The sequence below is a fragment of the Paramormyrops kingsleyae genome, chromosome 8 (assembly GCF_048594095.1).
Source record: "Paramormyrops kingsleyae isolate MSU_618 chromosome 8, PKINGS_0.4, whole genome shotgun sequence".
NCBI classification, from domain to species: domain Eukaryota; kingdom Metazoa; phylum Chordata; class Actinopteri; order Osteoglossiformes; family Mormyridae; genus Paramormyrops; species Paramormyrops kingsleyae.
The window spans coordinates 21,774,722-21,793,952 of NC_132804.1; the positions used below are offsets into that span (position 1 = coordinate 21,774,722).

General features: G+C 44.5%; 3 protein-coding genes across 6 annotated transcripts in view; 1 reads left to right on the plus strand and 2 right to left on the minus strand.

The window, feature by feature from the left end:
• Positions 1 to 162: 162 nt before the first annotated feature.
• ctsz (cathepsin Z) lies at positions 163 to 5,405 on the plus strand. The gene is made up of 6 exons (XM_023795347.2): positions 163 to 356; positions 1,028 to 1,191; positions 1,985 to 2,164; positions 4,297 to 4,447; positions 4,531 to 4,696; positions 4,849 to 5,405. The coding sequence occupies exons 1-6, from the start codon at positions 217 to 219 to the stop codon at positions 4,972 to 4,974; spliced, it is 927 nt and encodes a 308-aa protein (XP_023651115.1). The 5' UTR covers positions 163 to 216; the 3' UTR covers positions 4,975 to 5,405.
• A 247-nt stretch (positions 5,406 to 5,652) lies between these two features.
• Positions 5,653 to 13,451, minus strand: nelfcd (negative elongation factor complex member C/D). 3 transcript variants are annotated; one of them, XM_023795341.2, is made up of 16 exons: positions 13,376 to 13,451; positions 12,438 to 12,504; positions 12,052 to 12,164; positions 11,732 to 11,841; positions 11,379 to 11,488; positions 11,019 to 11,126; positions 10,244 to 10,396; positions 9,722 to 9,852; positions 9,468 to 9,633; positions 8,591 to 8,725; positions 8,222 to 8,361; positions 8,032 to 8,146; positions 7,797 to 7,892; positions 7,069 to 7,209; positions 6,706 to 6,835; positions 5,653 to 6,122 (listed from the first exon to the last, which is right to left on the minus strand). In XM_023795341.2, the coding sequence occupies exons 2-16, from the start codon at positions 12,492 to 12,494 to the stop codon at positions 6,088 to 6,090; spliced, it is 1,740 nt and encodes a 579-aa protein (XP_023651109.1). In that variant the 5' UTR covers positions 12,495 to 12,504; positions 13,376 to 13,451; the 3' UTR covers positions 5,653 to 6,087. The 3 variants fall into 3 exon arrangements, with proteins under 3 accessions (XP_023651109.1, XP_023651108.1, XP_072571569.1); XM_023795340.2 differs by lacking the exon at positions 13,376 to 13,451 and adding an exon at positions 12,601 to 12,841; XM_072715468.1 differs by lacking the exon at positions 13,376 to 13,451 and having other exon boundaries at positions 12,438 to 12,594.
• A 4,046-nt stretch (positions 13,452 to 17,497) lies between these two features.
• The window catches only part of gnas (GNAS complex locus), a 44,527-nt gene continuing 42,793 nt past the window's right edge, over positions 17,498 to 19,231 (minus strand). Inside the window, exons 10-12 of one of the 2 annotated variants that reach the window (XM_023795429.2) lie at positions 18,753 to 18,883; positions 18,573 to 18,640; positions 17,498 to 18,420 (exon numbers count right to left, since the gene is read on the minus strand). In XM_023795429.2, coding sequence (XP_023651197.1) covers positions 18,274 to 18,420; positions 18,573 to 18,640; positions 18,753 to 18,883 — 346 coding nt within the window. In that variant the 3' untranslated portion in view covers positions 17,498 to 18,273. The remainder of the gene's footprint in view (positions 18,421 to 18,572; positions 18,641 to 18,752; positions 18,884 to 19,231) is intronic. The other variant, XM_023795430.2, reaches the window with a different exon arrangement.

Genomic DNA, 19,231 nt, shown 5'->3' on the forward strand with positions numbered 1-19,231 from the left:
AGACCACTTTTGACGTCTTGGTTAGTCTTTTTTTCCTTCCTCTTATCTCGGCGCTTCTCTGGAAAGCCCCACCCCTTCGCCGGGCCATGCCCCTGTGTAAAGCCGCCACCATGCTCACAGTCCCGCCCAAATCTGAAGCTCCGCCCATGTCGCGCTCCGCGGTCACCGGGTTTTCCGTAGTGTATTTAAACTGCGCCGGAGCGCGACGGTGGTCATATGATCGTCAGCCTGCTAAAAATGCTCAGGGGATTGATCTTATTTCTGTGCTTGGGCTCCGGCGCCCTTGGCGGCCGATATTTTAACGATAAAGAGCCGTGCTATCGACCCATGCCGAGGAAGAATCACTTCGGAGTCAAGTATGGTTTAAACTTACCCTTTTCTCCTGCTACACTAAATATTTTATCTCAAATGATTTCTAAGAGACTTTAAAGTAAATGCACAGCTTCTCTGTTTGTTATTGCATCGCTAAATGCTTGTATAGACTTATTTATCCTAGTAAACGATCTGGTGATTACATTGGTTAGGCTCAATGACATCGCCCAGCTGTACTAGTGGTCAGGCAGTGATTGTGTACAGACCGGCTTAATGTATGCATTTTAACTGTGTTTACAGAGACCCGGGTTCGAATGGATGTAGTGTGTTGTATACTAACGGTAATCAACGATGGGAGTTTGTATAAAAATACACTTAAATATACGGAAGGGGAACGTGGTGGTAGCGGTTCGTGTACTTTCGATTTCAGATGTTATCCTGCGCTGTCTGGGAAGTGGTTTTGATTTTCTTTTTCCATTTCTCGGGAAAATTGTGAGGATGAATGACCTCATTCACATACGGACGGGGAACTCAGATTGGGCATTTGCGATGTTTCGCATTTATTTGCCGTGCACTTGTAAACTAAGTAAAACGGGAACACGTGATCGCTTATTGCGCCAGACCCGCAGGACGGCATTTCATCCCCTGCCGGCTCCCCTTCCCGGCGGTAAGACTTAACTGGTGATCGGTGGCATTTTCGTTGACTGACATTTAGGTCGAGCCCTCGCCCTCACGAATTCCTGGACGTTGCCCTGCTGCCCAAGGTTTGGGATTGGAGGAACGTCAACGGCACCAACTTTGTGAGCACCACCCGCAATCAGCACATCCCTCAGTACTGCGGATCATGCTGGGCGCACGGCAGCACCAGCGCGATGGCCGGTACTGTCTGCTTTATCCCGATGAACCACCACTCCCCATAACCATTTATTAATTGAATGTATTTGTTTCCTTTTAACAGTGTGAATGTGGAAGTAAAAAAAAATTACGGAAAGGCGATAATAAAGGAAGTTATGGGGCAGCGCGTTTTTGCCCCTATTATGGAGCTTCTTTCCACGGTGTGATAGATCAATAAGTAGCGGTTAGGCAGCTGGAAACTGTCCTGGGACGGATGTTTGCACAGGATGTCACACACCTTTAGACTCGTTTTGTATTGCGAATGTAGAAAAATCCCCGGTTAAGCGCGGCGCTCGTGTCTAAAATCCACCCCCGTCATCTGACACCAAGACTTTTAATCCAGGTTACCTGAAGTAACAAACATACTTTGCGGGTCATATCTCAGTTTATGACCTTCACCTGGCTGCTTTCAGTATTCAGAATGTTTTTAGGACAGTAAGAATTCAAGATTCAAAGGTCAGTTCATGTTAAAAATCAAACCAATTAACCAGAACTTATGCAGCAATGCTATGATAAAGTTACAGAGGTCAATAAAATTTGATTGACTTGACAGAGATTCAGTTAAGCACTTCATATTTAACTGCAGGTCTGAGATGGATCGAAAAACTTAATTAAAAGTGTCTCAAAATATGCCACAAAACAAACTATTGACTATAGTTTTAAGAACCCATGGTCTAAAATATAACACCTTATAATATGTGACTATATCAGGAGTGAATCCCCGCCCCCCCCCCCCCCTACAGACTGAGCATTTCATGCAGTCTCATTGTCCCATCAGACAGGATAAACATCAAGAGGAAAGCTGCCTGGCCGTCTGCCTACCTCTCCGTCCAGAACGTCGTCGACTGCGGCAATGCGGGCTCCTGCCATGGGGGTGACCACTCGGGGGTGTGGGAGTATGCCCACACCAACGGCATCCCCGACGAAACCTGCAACAACTACCAGGCGAAGGACCAGGGTAAGGGCCGGGCCGTCACTGCAAGCAGACACTGCATACAGTTTCACTTTGCATACAGTGTCTAGCTTCTTTTCCAGTATTTCAGTTTAACCTTTCTGCTGTGAAGGACCAAAGCGGTAGCTCTCGGATGGTGTGTGCAGGGGTAAAATCGACATTAGTTTGTTGTCTTTGGCTTATGACTGTAATGGGAGGTGTCATGCCTTAGTGAGCCCTCCCAGCCGGGGGGGGTGTGGCCTCCGAGCGACGCCCTCCAGAGCTGGATATACAGTTTTTAGGTGGGGATTTTGTGAGCCCCCAGGAATTATCTGTATTTCTGTATACATGGCTGTCATGTGATCTGGGGCTTTTATCATGAAAGAAGTATGATAATCTCGGGAGTGTTCAAACTAGCTGGCTGGAGAACAGCAAACGCTCCCAGACCAGTTAATCAGTGTTATGATGGTGGTTAGTGTCTCTCTTTCTCTCTCTCTCGCTCTTTCTCTTTTTCTCACTTTCTCCCTGTCAGCTCAGGTGTTGTTTGGCACATGAGGAGCATGCACCGATACACTGAACAAATAAAAGGAGCAACAAGGAGAGTGACCGTATTCATAGTGGAAAAGTAAATTATTGTGAATCGTTTTGAGGGGTTTGAATGGATCCCTGAAAAGGAACATGGAGAAGTGTGCCCATGTTTTAGTGTGGGAGCGCATGCTGAGGGCTTTTTACAAAAGGAATTTAGAGCTTGAGAGCTTCAGATGGAACGTGAGAAGCTGCACAAAGCATGTGTAGCATTAACTGCTTGGCAACCTACAAATTTAAAAACAATTAATGATGTTTTCCTGTGTCAGGAAATATGGACCGAAATAAAATATTTTATTTCGAAATAAAACTTTGCCCCCCCCCCCAACTGAAAAACTCCTCCTTAATGGAGTCTCTGACAGCTCTGCCATTAGGGGATCTGTGCTAATCAGGTCCACAACATCAGAGGGGTGTGGCTCCACTTCAGGCACCTGCTGCTTCCTGATACTGCCAGTGTTTGGAAGCACATCCTGTGCTCCCACTGATGTCACGTGCCCCGCTTGAGTCATACCAATAACTTAAACCCGACTTAAACCCAAAGATAGCTGGTTAACCCATGGATCAGTCATAATAAATAAGAACTGAAAATATACACAATGTTGTACTTTGGCATATTAGTTTAAACCATTTGTTCAATAATATCAAGACCATAGATGGGAAAAAGTATGTGAACAAGTATGTTTGGTAAATAATGTGGGAATCTCCTTTATCTGCAATAACTAAAGCATTTCGATAGCCGCTCAACAGACCTCGCAGCAGGTACATGCAAAATTCTGTGCAAAACTGTTAGGATTCTTGTATGTTTTTGTGATGTTTTCCTTGACATGCCTGATCACACGACAGCATTCCAGTGGATTAGAGGTCAGGTCTTGGACGATTTGTAAAATAAAATTTCTATATTAAAAATATTTCTGTACAGGGTTGTGGTGAGAAATAAAATCAGGCTTTAATATATGTGGAGAAATTGAATTGCAATGTATAATATTACATTATTATATTATATATAAGCGATTGCTCGATGAATTGTCAGATTAATCGTTAGATTACTCGATTATTAATATAATCGATAGTGACAGCCCTAGTTTAAATGATATCCATGTTGGTGTAAAACTATATGTCTGACAGTGTATCGGCTTAACCATTTCAGCACTTCCTGTGTGGTCAGCTCAGTGTTAGCAGCAACCATCCAATAGCCTGATGTATTTCTTGACTTGACTACTAGCACACCTTGTATAACTAATCTAAACCTCACTGACCTTTTAAAATAATTAATTGAGCTGGTGGTGAAGTTTAACGAATGCATGTAACGGCTGAGGGGCCCCTGAGGAGAGGTTTGGGAACCAAAGAGATGTCGTTCTAGCCATCCAAGAAGATATCATTAACACTTTGGAGAACAGAAAAAATCCTTATCGGTATTGATTGTGTTACTCTTAAATAACATAACATATGGATTTTTTCTTCTGAGCAAATAAGCACTTACTACCCAGATAAATATCCTTTAACATATTCTTTGCGTAAGACATGCACAGTGTGCATGTGACAAATTTGACAGAAGATGTTTTTCCATGTTTCAGAGTGTAAGCCATTTAACCAGTGTGGGACCTGCACCACGTTTAACGTCTGCAACATTGTAAAGAACTACACGGTGTGGAAGGTGGGCGACTACGGGGCCGTGAGCGGGCGGGAGAAGATGATGGCCGAGATAAACGCCAGAGGGCCCATCAGGTGAGGCACCAGCCTGCTTGTGGGATTGGCCGAGCCAGGAGTTCTGTGATGAGTTTCTCACACTGTGAATGGTGACCCCCCAGCTGTGGGATCATGGCCACGGAGACGCTGGACGCCTACACGGGGGGGGTGTACTCAGAGTACCAGGAATACCCCTTCATCAATCACATTGTGTCGGTGGCCGGCTGGGGCGTGGATGAGACTGGCGTGGAGTACTGGATTGTCCGCAACTCCTGGGGGGAGCCTTGGGTAAGAGTCTCGCCTCAGCTGCCTTGACGCCAAAAGACAGGCAATCAGATACAGTTCACACTAGAATAGCTAAAATTTGAGCATACGCTACAAATCGTGCGGCATTAATTTTTATGTGTGACGAACACTGCGTTTCACATCTCCACCACCAGGGGGAGAAGGGGTGGCTCCGCATTGTCACTAGCAGCTACAAGGGTGGCAGTGGCAGCCACTACAACCTGGCGCTTGAGGAGGACTGCATGTTCGGGGACCCCATCCTGCCCAAAAATTACCAGTAAGGCTGGAGGCCAGCCCTGCTTTCCACTCAAGGAAGAGCGAGTGGTGGCCCATGACTGAACGGACAGCGTTTTTAAACCACTTGTGTTTCTGGGAATCATCCCTCAGGAGATGGGAGAATTTACGTAAGGGGGGAGTACGTGCATTTCCACTGTTGTGTCTCAATGAGTGGCATCACTTTTAATTGATTTCAAATCGCTCAGGGTGTTGGAAAATGACCCACTTAAATGATTACATGTTTTTAAACGTGCTGCTGTGAATGATTTCGAAATCAGCCTTAAGGCAGCAGTTGAGCTGCAATCACCGAGGAAGTTGATAGAAGAACAGGTGCAGGTGATTTTTCCCTGAAATCGCTCCACGGCATAGCAGGGAAAATTGCTAGTGACACCAGCAGCCCTCAGTACTGCAATAAACGTCTTTCATTTGTTCTGAAGATTATGGTGACTTCAGCATCCATAACGCACAGTTTGCCTCATATTTCTGGTACTTAATGGGAAAATATAATTCAGCGTAACCATTGATGTTTTTGTAACATGCGGGTGCACAACGCTTGAAATATCAGGTTGTATACTTCATATGCTTTGTATACACCATGTTTGCCATATCAGTGCCATATATACATATTTTTGAATTAATGTATGTTTAATTTTAGGCAAGATCAGAAAGTGGAGGGGGCGGGGTAAATCTAAACATTTATTTTTTACATGTTCACATTTATATAAAGTAATACTTTTTGTAAAAAAAAAAAAATCAATGTTTACATTGTAATTATGGATAAAATGGAAAAATGACTTGTTTTAAATCTCCCAAAAACAAAAAAAAGCACCTTACAGCTAGAATGTGCGAGTTGTCCTCAGTCCTGCTGTGTGATACTGACCAGTTTGCTGCACTGACACTGACTGCCCCGACTTCCAAATGGCCGATCTCTTCATCCATATACACACTCGCATCCGCCCCACATCAACAGGAGCCTGGTCTTTTGCCCTCCACTCAGTTCCAGCCATCCCAGTACGGGATGCGCTGACCTACTGGGACAACACTCATCCTTCAGTGCCGATCAGAACCGCCCCCTCCCTGCACGACCAGCCGGTCCATCGCAGCCTGGTCTGGAGGCTTCAGTTCATCATGATGAAGTTGGATTTACAGTGAGCTGAAAGATAAGAAGTGTTGTGTGATTCCTGCCCAGGTGGGATATAAAGAGGCAGACGCTGGGAAAGGGCAGGAGAAAGAAGCCAGCAAAATGAATGAATCACTTTTGTAGGGCTTGAAAACATTAACGTCTACTGTACATCTGTCCTGCTTAGTTTGTTTGGTGTCATTTACTGATCCAACACATAACTGTAAGAAATCGAACTGAAACTCGCATGAGGCAGCTGTCAGATAATATGATAAAAAAAAAGGCGGGGGGGGGTGTGGCTCAGCAGGTTATGATGCTGTGCCTATGATCAGATAGTTATCAGTTCAAATGGTGATTTCGCCATTACACCCTTAACCGCCCCCCCCCCCCCACCCACTGCACCAGGGACTGTCTGACCCTGCTTTCTCAAAAACAAGGGGGTACGTCACTTTGGATAAGAGCGTTTTTTTGTTTTTTGTTTTAAAAAGTAAATGAATGACAGGAGAGACATTTATATTTGCAAAGAGAAGCCTGACAGGTCCTTCAGGACCGGCTCCTCGCTCCACCCCCGACTCCGACTCCTTCCAGCATCTGGCGTAAGCGCAGCGAGGCTCACCAATGAACTCGGCCACGGGGTCGTGCTCGCCCTCGGTGCGGATGGTGCCAGCGATGCTGTCGTTCTCCAGGATGGGGAGGAAGAGCTGCACAAAGTCAGAGGTGTAGGGGGGCGCGATCACATCTAGGACCTGAAAGAGGAGCAGCATTGGGATGAAGGACACAGGCCTCCAGGTACCACGTTATTAATTACTGCACTGACTCTCAACCCAGGGTCCTCCAGAGAGTCTAGATCTTTGTTGCAGTAAGGAGGAGATTCCTTTTTTAAAAAATGGCCAAAAACCCCCCCCCTTCAAAGGATATTTTTCTGTAAAATCCATAACATGGATGCTACATAGGTGTCCATTCTGCTCCAAGGCCTCACCTCCGTAACGAAGTAGCGAATGAGCGAGATGTCAGTGTTGAGCTTTTCCAAGCACTTGCGGATGTAGCCAACCACCGGCAGGACGTAACCTCGGCTGAGCAGGTGCACCATGCGGTCCAGGAGGGTCTTCTTCAACTCCAGCTGCAGGGACGTCAGCATGGTCACATGTCACGGCAACCAAGGCGGAGCAAAAGCGGAACATGCTACACTCGTACACGATGGGTTAGGCCTGCAGCTAATGGTGTGTCTGTCAGAGAATCATAACTCATCACATTATCCTAAAAGGACTTAAATCTTCAGCCTTATATAGTTGGATCTTCTTACTGCAGCAGCTTCAAACAGGGACAGCATCCCTTGATACAAAAAGCAACTTCCCTGGTCTAACAGCCTTTACAGGTGGATCCACGGTGACAGCCTGCCTGTGTTTTTCTGTGGTTATGTATATATTACATTGTGGGGACCAAATTTACCCCCAATGAAAAATAATCCTCAATTTTATGAAAATCTGTGACAGCAATCAAATGTCTACAAATGCCAAAATCTTTGTATTTAGTTTGGTTACTTATGAGTATGGGTTAAGGTCGCCATATTGTAGAGTTTTCCCCCTAGAAATGAATGGGGAGTCCCCACAAAGATTAAATTACAAACCTGTGCCTGTCTGCGTGCCTGCATGCCTGCACATCTGCGTGCCTGCCTGCCTGCCTAGGAGGCTCTCTGTTCTCTCTCACCTGCTCCATGACATCCAGCTGTGAATGCTCAGTCTCAAACAGCTTGACTAGCAGCTGTAGAACTTGAGGGTGCAGGAGCTGGTGACAAGTGCTTATCTGCGGAGGGAAAGGTATGGAGTAGCGGGAGAGGGAGGGGTACATCGCTACGACAACAGGAAGACACACAGAAAAGGCGCTTCCTGTTTACTGGAAGCAAAGCGGGGTCGGGGGGTGGCGTGGGTGGGTGAAGCCTTACCTCATCCAGCAGAGCCAGGTGGACGGGGGTGTGGTCCGTCTGCAGCTGGAAGTAGCGAGGCTCCGAAACCGTCCAGTCCACCCATTTGAGGACCCCCATGGCCACCACTGGGAAGCTGGGGACGAGCATCATGGCTTAGCCAGGGAGACTGACACCCCAGTCCCCCATGACCGGGGCCCCGGCTACCCACCGGATGCACTGGTACAGGGTCCCCAGCTCAGCCACCAGCTCGGTGGCCCCCTTGTTCTCATTGCAGCACAGGTTGTGCACCGTCTCGATGGCCTTGGACGTGGACTTCAGCTCGTCCTTGTTGATGTTTACCCGCTTGTTCTGCGGCATGCAGACGACAGTAACGCTGAATGAACAGCAGGGCAGGGGGCACTCCAGGGTCACACAGAGACACAACTGGGCCCTTGGAAATTATCCCGCTTCCTCCCCCCCATTATGATCAACACTAGGGCTCTCGCACGTCTGCTGGAAACGTCAGCAGACTGACTCATCTCCCATACAGAATCTGCCCCTTTCTGACGTGAGAACTTTGTGATGCCCACCCACCCACCTTCTTCCAGGTCTCCACCACACTGGCAGCATAGGCCAGGATGTGGATGTACTTGTGTTTGTGATCCTGGTTTATTTTGGCCCCAGGCTTGAACAGAGAATGCATGAAGAGGTCCAGGAATGCAGGCACTCGAATCTGCAACAAAAACACACACAGATGCACACTTCACACTGAAATACGTATCTGAAAACAAAGCTGATTTTGTGGTCGTCTTTATGTCTATCACAACACTTGCCATGAATAAAACGAACAAAAATGCAGAAAAACAAAAGAGGGGGTAAATTGAATATCACAGAAAACACTATATATGGCAAAAACAGAAGAATTAGCTTGCGTAAAAAATTAATCCCTCTTCTAACCGTTTGTCCAGCACAGGGTCAAAAGGGGTGTGCAAGCCATCCCAGGAACCGGGCAAGGCAGGGGGCACTATGGGATGCCAGTCCATGTCAGGGCACACGCACATGCACACACACGGACACGCACACACACCTCATGTCCCTCATTCCAATGAGGATTCTCCATAAATTTCTATTGGCTTAACCCTAATCCTTACTAACTAGGATAACCTTAAAGCCTACCCAGCCCTAACCTTAACCATAAGTAACCAAACAAAATATAAGACTTTTTGACATTTTTAGTTTTTTGACTGCATTCACAAACTTATCTTTGTGGGAACTGAAAAAATGTCCCCACGAGGAAAATTAGTTCTTTTTTTAAATCACACTGTGAGGAAATCTGTGATTTATTACACTGTGGGGACCAAACACACACAAAGTCTAAAAAGATAAAGATCATCAGTACTGCCTTTGTTTTCCTTTTTCATTTGCATTAGTCACCACACGCCACTAGGTGGCAGGCTCCCCGCAGTCTGCCTCACCAGCTCCACGGGGGGCGGGTCCATGCTGCTGAACATCTTGAAGAGCACGGTGATGTCAGCGGGGTTGAGCGCGCCCTTGGACAGCATGGCCCCCAAGGCCTGGCACGCACGGGGGTAGACTGCCGCTGTGCCCAGTGCCAGCGTGATTTGGCTGGCATCATGGCCCCTGTTATGGCGGGGGGGGGGGGCAACACATGAGCCAGCCTTACGAACCCACGTGAAGGGGAACCACCTATAACATGGGGGGAGGGTACCTCTGATGGGCGGACTTCTGCACCTCCTGGCCAATCCGCCGCATGGCTGAGCCGCCCTGCTCTTCCTGGGCCAGGATGGACATCATGGCTTGGGCAAATAGGTATGTGTGCTCGCCATGACACACCATCTTCTGCAGGGGGCGCAGGGGAGATGTTAGGGACACAGCCTTGGGACTCCAAGGTGAGTCTCAGGACGCCCCTGGGCAGCTGTGTCTTTGAACGAGGTGTTTACACAAGAAAAAATAACTAGATGTATAAAGAAGAAAAGGTTTTTGGTCTATGTACTTTGCATCCGAATCGGTTCAACAATTGAAACACATAAAATGCATTTTAACTGCAGCAGTAAAAATTAGATCAGAATCACAGCGAATTTGGGGTAAAATTTCAGCAAGTGCCCAAAATAAATGAAATAACTGTTAAACAATGCAAGAAAATTTGATAATGCTGGTCGATACGAAACCAAACAGGCATCGATTAGGATGACTTCAACAGGGACAGCAGAGGGGCCTCGAGGGAGCTCACAGCAAACTCTGGAAGGTTCTTCTCCAGGTTGTCCTCCCCTCCATCCAGCAGGGTGGCCAGGGAGGTGCGCAGCACGCGGGAGAAAACCTCCAGCTGCTGACAGGCTGTGGACACGCTGGTAATCTCGCCCTGGTAGCCAGCATCCGAGATGAGCTGCAGAAGAGCGGAGGAGCGTCAAGGACAGGATTGGGCTGGGGACATCCTCCAAAAACCACAGGGATAGAAGACAGGGAGGCAAAACACAATTTGCATCCATTTTGTTATATCTGGTAAAAAAAAAAAAGACCAGTGCTTTAGGACAGCAGGACACATTGTGGGTTAGGCCAGGCTATCATAACTCAGAGACTGCTGGTTCAAATCACAGGAAGACTCCTGCTGTTATACCCTAGAAAAGAACAGAACCTAACACAGAATAACCAGCTGCACTAGTAGGTGAAAACTACATGTCTTTGCATTAATCCATAAGCCAAGCAAACAAATATATCAATATATAAAGAATAAGATAACAAGAACATGCTGAAAATACTTAATACCAAAGCAGTAAATGATTTGTTTACTTTCTTGGAAAAACTATGCATTGTAATTTAAACACAGCACACAATAAATACAGAATTCATGCTAACATTTTCATAAATTACATAATAAATTCTACAAGACATCATGGTGTTGATGTGCTGTGATGCTTCATGAAGGTATTTCCTAAGTCACGGATAAATAAACCTGACTGCTGTACTTATGGGTGCGTGTCATGGCATGGGGAAGATCAACACGGTACCTTGACGGTAAAGTTGAGCATCAGGCAGTCGGGGTGGGCCTCCGCCAGCTTATAGAAGAGGTCTCTCCAGGTCGTGTGGGCAATCATCTGCTCAAGCCAGGCTGGGGTCTGAGCAAGGAAACAGGGCACTCACACCACTGGCCCCCACACTGATTGACCTATATTCATATCTTTGTGGGGACCGTTCCTTAGTTTCTATGGGAAATCCCTATTCCCAACAATGACAACCTTAAGCCCTGCCCAGCCCTAACCTTAACCATAATTAACCAAACAAAATACAAGTCTTTTGGCATTTTTTAGTTTTTCTGGATTGTATTCATTGTATAGTAATGGACATCTGACCACCCCCCCGAATCTTACCTCTCCTTCCACTGTGAAGATGGAGTCAGCTTTTTGGGGGTCAAAGTGTTTGATCAAAAGACTCTTGAGGTGATTTTCCACCCGCTCCTGCACCTGTGCCGGCTCCATACCTAATCAATCACACACACAAGTAAAATATCCAGAATGAAACACACTCAAGATCATCTCCCAAATGTCACTGCCCTGTGACAGTTCAGTGGGACCAAAAGGCAGGCCTAAAATTTATGTGATGACCCAAACCTTACACGAAACCATTCCGTCACCAGTCATATTCTATATTAAAATATACCTGCCAAAAATTCAACTAAGTGCAATTTATAAAAATGGAAGCAAGAGTCAAACCAAGCCCATACCCATCTGGATTAACCATTCAGCAAGCAGGTTAACGGTCTGTGCCACAGCAGAGTAGTTTTCAGAAAGAAGCTGAATCACATGTTCTGGGGATCCGCCCGCCTGAAAATACCTGTGTGCGAATGGGTTCTGTAAAACTTTAATACACTCACAAATGTAACTGATACATCATTAATTCAGCTCATCGTATATTACTGATAATGCCTATAATAAATTACTATTATCAACACAAATTTATGCATTATTGATAACTGCATTATTGTTATTGTTATGGCACAGTCCGTCCCAGTGTGCTAAATTGACTGCTTGTGTTGCCACATACGTTTTTAGTGTGTTGAACACGGCGGGTTCCATTATGTAATCTCTGCTGGAGAATTTCTGCAGACACTCCTCCTGTATTTTCCCGTCCGACTCTCCTTCCGCATAGCCATCCTCCTGCCAGAAAAGCACGAACACCTTCACCTGACCTCCCCAAGCAGCTGGTCAGCAAGGTTCTCTAATGATTCCCGCCATGTTCATGATCTCCATGAAGATACATGTACTGGGCACATTTAGGTAATTACGTTATTTTACATAGCTATGATGCGTAGGCTTAAGACAGTCTAATACTGGAGTGGGTCAAAATAAATAACCAGTTGGTTGACTAGCAATTTCTATTATGAATCGCTCGGTGTTAGCTAGCCACAAACAGACATCTAGGTTTGCTACCGAGTTGCCATCTGGAGCATCCCAGTCTCCAGCCGTGCCGTAATACTCCTCTTCCATGACACAGCGACTAAAAAAACATTAATCGGTTATTATTAAAAATAAAATGATGAAATTACAACACAAGAATCTAGGTCAAATAAATGTGTAATATTGGTGGACTGACCTCTCGGCGCACTCTTAATGCGTCACGATAAGACTGTGCGCATGCGCTCGTGGAGGTGTGGACTGTAGTATAACGCTTTTTCTAGGCCCAGGGTTTTAAGATTACAATTTCTCTTTTGTCACTATTTCAGTCACTGAAGGATATTCAGCAATTAGTATAGTTTACAAACTTAATGAATTTTATACATTTTACACATTCGGCTTGCAATGCCAGATGTTGATTGACATCTACACAAAATACAGAACTAAAGAATAATGGGCACCATTAAAATTACCCTTTTCTCTAACTTACACATGGACATTTTATTAATGTATCGCATTTGTCTTCGTTTTGTATAGTACATTATGGTTATATTTATTGCTACTTGTAACCGCATTTTAACGCGCCAATTGTTGGTTCACGAATTTGCATATTTTCATTTAGTTGCAGTAACTCTGTCAACTTAAAGGGGGTATTTTGGAGCAAATGGCTGCAACGTCAAATGAATCTAATTCTACCAGAGATGAGCCTGGGATTTGTATTTTTGATAGTGTTTTCTTAGCCAGCGAATTACGTTTAGCGAATCGCGATCAGATCCTTATCTGAAGGCAGTTCCGCTTGTATCTCCATATTTCAGTAAAGGAATAGGCTGAAAATCAGACATGTGTCGTACTGAAAGCAGTACGAGTTACCAAGCAGTACAGTTAAAATGGCACTGTGAAAAGCGCCCTGCAGGGAACGCGAGCGGACATGGCCGCGCGTGCAAACGGGTGCGGCGCTTTCGGCTTTTGCTCGCCTGCAATCACGCAGCTTGGGATGTGCTCCCCAAAGTCACTTCATTTCGGTATTCCTGCCGCCTACAGTGGCAATAAAAGCATTATATCCGGTTTTGTTACTTTTTACTCTCCACGTTGGGTGCATTTTCATTCGTTAATCACAAGTTCATTACCGTGTCGTTTCACTCTCCGCAATGCCGAGTTATTATAAGAGCTAGATCAGAATAGAAATACTACCACTAACATTTTAAAAATTAGCAGTGTGATGTTAGATTATTCGTCACTGTCCCGGGCAATTCAGCCCGTAAAGGAAGCGATTATTACGTTGGGTCTGTAAACGACCTACTGATCAAAATGTTTATGTCTGCGGGCACCCCGAAGCAGTGAAAAATAAAAAAGAAACAATTCAATCAGTACAGGGGGTGAAAACATGTTGAAAAATATCAGTATTATATTGATGATGATAATAGCAACATATTTTAAGCAAAATAATTTGCTCCAGGCACTATAGGTCATCCTGCACTTTATGTACACAGAACAATGTAACATTAATCCTTAAATATGCATCAATATTGCACACTTTAAGCTTCAGTTGGAGTCCGACCCGTCGCTTCCAAAATTTTAATCATAGCGAATTCATGATGTTTACTATAACTTTCAATGTGTGTGTGAGCGCGTCCGTCCTGCGGATTGTTACGTGTTTGCTTGCCGCCATGGCCTTTGGAAAACCGCCACCTTTATTTATAATCGTTTATTGAAATCTGATGAATGGATAAAAAAAATTCATACATGGCGTAGTGGTTAAAAAACAAAGACTAGTAACCAGCAGTGTGTTGGTTCGTAACCCAGGTTTTTCTCGCCGTAATAATGGTGAGAAACGTGTTTTCCCAATTAAATACAGAAAAATATTCAGCTGAATCACTGGGTAAAAACTTCGGCGCTAAAGCGTCAGTGAAGGCGATTCGGACAGAGAGCACGACCTGCTGTTTAATTCTACACAAGGCCTACTTAGCAAGTTCTTAAACTTAATGCCATTTCAGTTGCAAATGTACTATAATTAAGAAATGTATGCATCCCTATACGTTAAAAAAATCTTCCAACTCCTGTTTTCTCCACGTTGGCCTATGCCGCATCTTCCTCTCTCTATTTTTGTAATTTAGTTTTCCACTCTCTCCCAAAGTATCTATCTACAGTATAATAGCCCTGTATACAAAATTTGTATACAAATATAAAATAGTACAAAATTTGTTGGCCAATTTCAAAGACGTTCTTCAATAACTTAAAGTATTTAACAGCTTATTTCGGTTTCCTTGGCCAGTTTGGCATAATGTTACTGCACATGTACATACACACAGCGACTATATACTGTATAAAGCATCGACTAGTAATACACAGCTTTTAAAGCTACCACATTGCAGATGGCTACGTCAAAATCCGTTACAAAAAAAAAAAAAAAACTTGTAGGCCTATTAGAAGAGTATCCATTCCATAGAGAACTGACTGCTGGATTCTCAGTTCTGTCAATTCTAATCAATTCATCTCACATAATCTGTGTTTATATGTAAATTTGCATAGCTATAACATCCTATGTCTGGAAACAGGGGGAAGTATTTCGCTTGAAGACCACTGTATAAAGCAGTGAATCGCAGTTGCTGTTTGTGTGCGATATATTTAAGCACGGCAAATTAAGATATGTGGAGAAACGCAGTAATGCCAGAGCAGACCCTAGCGGAACTGTCATTTTGGATTATTAAATCATTTTAAAGTACAGGGTAAACCTCTGCCTTTATACAAAGCCTGAATCCTTGAGAGGGTCAGGTAAATGGTCCGATCTCTCACTCTCAGCGATTATGGACCTCCAGAGGCATGTCCTGTTTTGGGGTGGGCCATCAGCGTCCCAGCACCTCTTACGCTCAGTACTGTGAGGGTGGAGGAAAACCAGGTACCAGGTTCCGCAGAGGATTCACAGATCTCACCAGCTGGGCTGGTGTAATGTGTTTAATGTGACCGGGACAACACACTTAAGTCACGGTCCTCCCATTGCTGTAATTCAGCCCCCCCCCCACTGTACAGAAAGAGCTAGAAACAGTATCCTATGCGTGAGCTGTCCTCGACCGCACGGCACGTGTCACTCACACAGTACGGACTCCGCCTTCACAGCTGTAATTGAAATCTTTGTACAAAATGTCCAGGGGAGGGGGGGGGGAGGCAGACACATGGAAAGAGCAACATACACCGAAAACACTCAATGTAAAAATATAGAAAGCCAGATGGTTTTTGGTACTAAAATTACACTCACTTATTGCTGCAGCGAGTTTAACTTGAAAACATAATAAAAAAATTGAAAACTAAAATGAATGCAAATCCAAACTCTTGTAAAGCCACTTCCCATACCCCACAGTACCACGACTCAGCGACATTTTAACAACCTGGGGTCTGGGGGGGGGGGGGGGGGGTCGGGTAATGAGTTTCTCTGCTCTCATTATTAAAGTATGACAAGGAGGAGCATTGGAACATTTAAAAATAAACTGTACGCACATACAGGCAAAGAGCTTGTACTCCAGGTTGGCCAGACAGGTCCGGGGGGGCGGGGGGGGCTAGGTTTACAAAGGCCTGCTGGGATCATCTGCAGCAAACACCCCACCCCCATCCAGTCTCAGGACTCTGCAGAGCAGTACAAGGAATGACCCAAAACACTGATACAACCACTTTTTTTCTTATATAATAAAAAGAAAAAACTAGTAATAAATGTTTTTGCATTTGGTTTTTTTTTCTGCTCCTTTAAAAAAAAAAAAAAGTTGGAAATAAAAAATAAACCCCTCACATTGCACCCACTTTTCCTTCTCCAAAATGTAGGCTGGTCTGGGGGGTGGGGGGAATAAAAACTTAATTTATATATATACACACACACGTTTATTTTATGTATATATATAAATAAATTCATCTTCATCCTATTATAAAGAGGGGTGGGAATAAAGAAAGGAAAAAAGAAAGGAAAAAAGAAAATAATGAACAAACAAACAGGGGAGGGGGGGAAAACCTAAGCTATGGACAACGGGCTCCCCTCTCCCCCAGGGAGTGAACAACGCAGTGTGTGGCGCGGGGGTGGGGGGGCGGCTCAGCTGTACAGCGCAGTGAAACAAACCTTAACATCTTAGCTCATCATTTAACACGTACAGTCGTGATCAAGGCACAGGAATCTTCTACAAGTTCTGTTTTTTTTCTCAATAAAGTTGTACAAAATAATACATTTTACAGTCTGTACAAGAGTAATAGTCCAGCAGTAAAATATAGACAGACATACTGAAAGCCAGGGTGAGGGAGGGGTCTGTGTGTGTCCAGGCGACCGTCCGGTTGGTCTGTCTCGCGTTACATTTTTTTCCTCATTTATCAACTGTTGTTAAAGCCTCCCAAAATAAAAAGGAAAAAAAAAAACAACAAACACTTCACATGGCCAGGAGGGGAGAGGTGGACAATGTAGTTTAGTAGCAAAGTACGGGGGGCTGGGGGGGCAAGAAAAGGGAGGGGGGGCTGAGTGGTGCACAGCTGGACACAGCACACACAGTGTACACCAGCAACTTGGGGGGGGGGGGGGGGGGAGGGGGGGCAGAGGGACACAAGGGCTGACTTACAGGAAAATAAATTGATCATATTTTTTATATATATATATACATATACATATATATATATATATACATATACATATATATATATATATATATGCATTTATATATATATATATATATATATGCATTTATATATATATATATATATATATGCATTTATATATATATATATATATATATGCATTTATATATATATATATATATATATATATGCATTTATATATATATATATATATATATATGCATTTATATATATATATATATATATATGCATTTATATATATATATATATATATATATGCATTTATATATATATATATATATATATATGCATTTATATATATATATATATATATATGCATTTATATATATATATATATATATATGCATTTATATATATATATATATATATATGCATTTATATATATATATATATATATATGCATTTATATATATATATATATATATATGCATTTATATATATATATATATATATATATGCATTTATATATATATATAAAATATATACATATTTATACACACATAAATATCTATATCGTCAATTTTTTTGTTGGTTTTTTTATTATTTTTTTGCACTGCGTGTATTCCGCTTATGCGCGGTTGTCCATGCCTCTCCTCCTCTGCTGCCGATGCGCTGAAGCCCCGGCCTGCACTCCTCATCCCAAAGGCTTTACGCTCCTGCCCATTCTCCTATTCACGCTGTCAGACTCCTCCTGGCAGCGGCGGCCGTCTCAGGGAGCGCAGAGGAAGAGGAGCCGGCCGGCCAGACAGCGGCCTGGGCCCATCAGGACAGAATGAGAGCCTGTGTGTGTGTGTGTGTGTGTGTGGGTGGGTGGGTATCAGAGCGTTGCATGTGTGACAGTTTTTATGTGCCCCACAAAGCTGTGTGCTGACTGAGGGGAAATGTGGGGTTTTGTGGCCAGACGGCTCCTTGCAAGGGAAAGAATAGGGTTTAGAGTACCGCTCTGTGTGTGTGTGTGTGTGTGTTTGTGTGTGTGTGTGTTTGTGTGTTACAGTCCTGAGCGCAGTGGGGAAAGTGCTTGGAGTTCTGCAGTTCTGGCTTTTGTCTCTTTTTGTCTCTCATTTTTGTAGTTGCTGCATGTTGGAGTCTATTTAAATTGGGCCGTATTTGACTTTATTGAAACTTCAAGAAAAGTCGTCCTCAGGAGAGCACAGAATGAGGAGGGGAGGGGGGCGGGGAGGTTAGAGCGGTGGGGCGGGGCGGGGGGGCTGTCTGGAGGCCGAGCCTGTCTTTCCCCACCCTGCTCCCATCACAAGAGCTCGTACTGCCGCAGGTGCATCCGCTGGATGATGTCCCGGCAGTCGTTGAAGACGCGGCGGATGTTCTCCGTGTCGACAGCGCAGGTGAAATGCGGGTAGCAGTAGTGCCTCCCATCCCCACTGGCTGTGCTGATCCTCTGTGAAGCGAGTGGTGAGAAACACCGTTATGTGTCCGTCTCAAGTGCAGCAATCAGGGTCCTAGGAGCAGGGCAGACTGGGATGTCCCAGCGTGCTGGGGGTGTTTTAACAAGGAGGCTTGTTATGCTACGAACGAAGGCATGTCACTCACCAGGAACTCGTCTCGGATGAAATACTTTGCCCTGGTAACTCGTGGATCCTCCCCTGGTTCGGGTGATGCTGGGGATGGGAGAGGAATTTTTTATTGTTTTTTTAATTGTGGTTGCTGCCTGTGACTCCCATCGCCCCCCCCCCCCCCCAAACACTTGCAGCAAGTCAAAACAGCACTCACCATCGTCTGGGGTTATGTATCGCGCAAACTCTGGGAAATAATCCTCGATTTTCGATTTGGCTGCCAAAACCTTCTCGGCCAGTAGGTCCTGCTTGTTGAGGAAGAGGATGACAGAAATGGTCCGTAGCCACCTGGGGAGAGGAAGAAAAATGGCCGCTTATAGGTAAGATACCAAAATTAACACTAAGGTGACACCAAAGTCACTGAAACCGTTGCCATAGCCGGATGTGACACAGAACGGATCCGATTAAGTACCTTGGCTCAAGGCCAGAACACCAGGGTCCATCTGGGACTTGAACCAATATCCTTGAGGTTAAGAGTCCATGCCTTTAAACTCTACTGGCCTATCAGCTGCTAATTTTGAACTATTTGTTTGTCATATGACTCAGAATATGTGAAATTATAGAATCCATTCAAATTGCTCTCTTGGCTATAGTTTGTAATGTCACTCTCTCTAACTATGGATGAGGGGGCTGGCT

Coding starts and splice junctions, on each gene's coding strand:
- ctsz (XM_023795347.2), top strand. CDS start 217: ATGATCGTCAGCCTGCTAAAAATGCTCAGGGGATTGATCTTATTTCTG. Junction 1,192..1,984: donor CAGCACCAGCGCGATGGCCG/GTACTGTCTGCT, acceptor TTGTCCCATCAG/ACAGGATAAACATCAAGAGG. Junction 2,165..4,296: donor CTACCAGGCGAAGGACCAGG/GTAAGGGCCGGG, acceptor TCCATGTTTCAG/AGTGTAAGCCATTTAACCAG.
- nelfcd (XM_023795341.2), bottom strand. CDS start 12,494: ATGGAAGAGGAGTATTACGGCACGGCTGGAGACTGGGATGCTCCAGAT. Junction 12,165..12,437: donor ATGCTCCAGATGGCAACTCG/GTAGCAAACCTA, acceptor CTTTTCTGGCAG/GAGGATGGCTATGCGGAAGG. Junction 10,397..11,018: donor TGCTCAACTTTACCGTCAAG/GTACCGTGTTGA, acceptor GCTCTTCTGCAG/CTCATCTCGGATGCTGGCTA.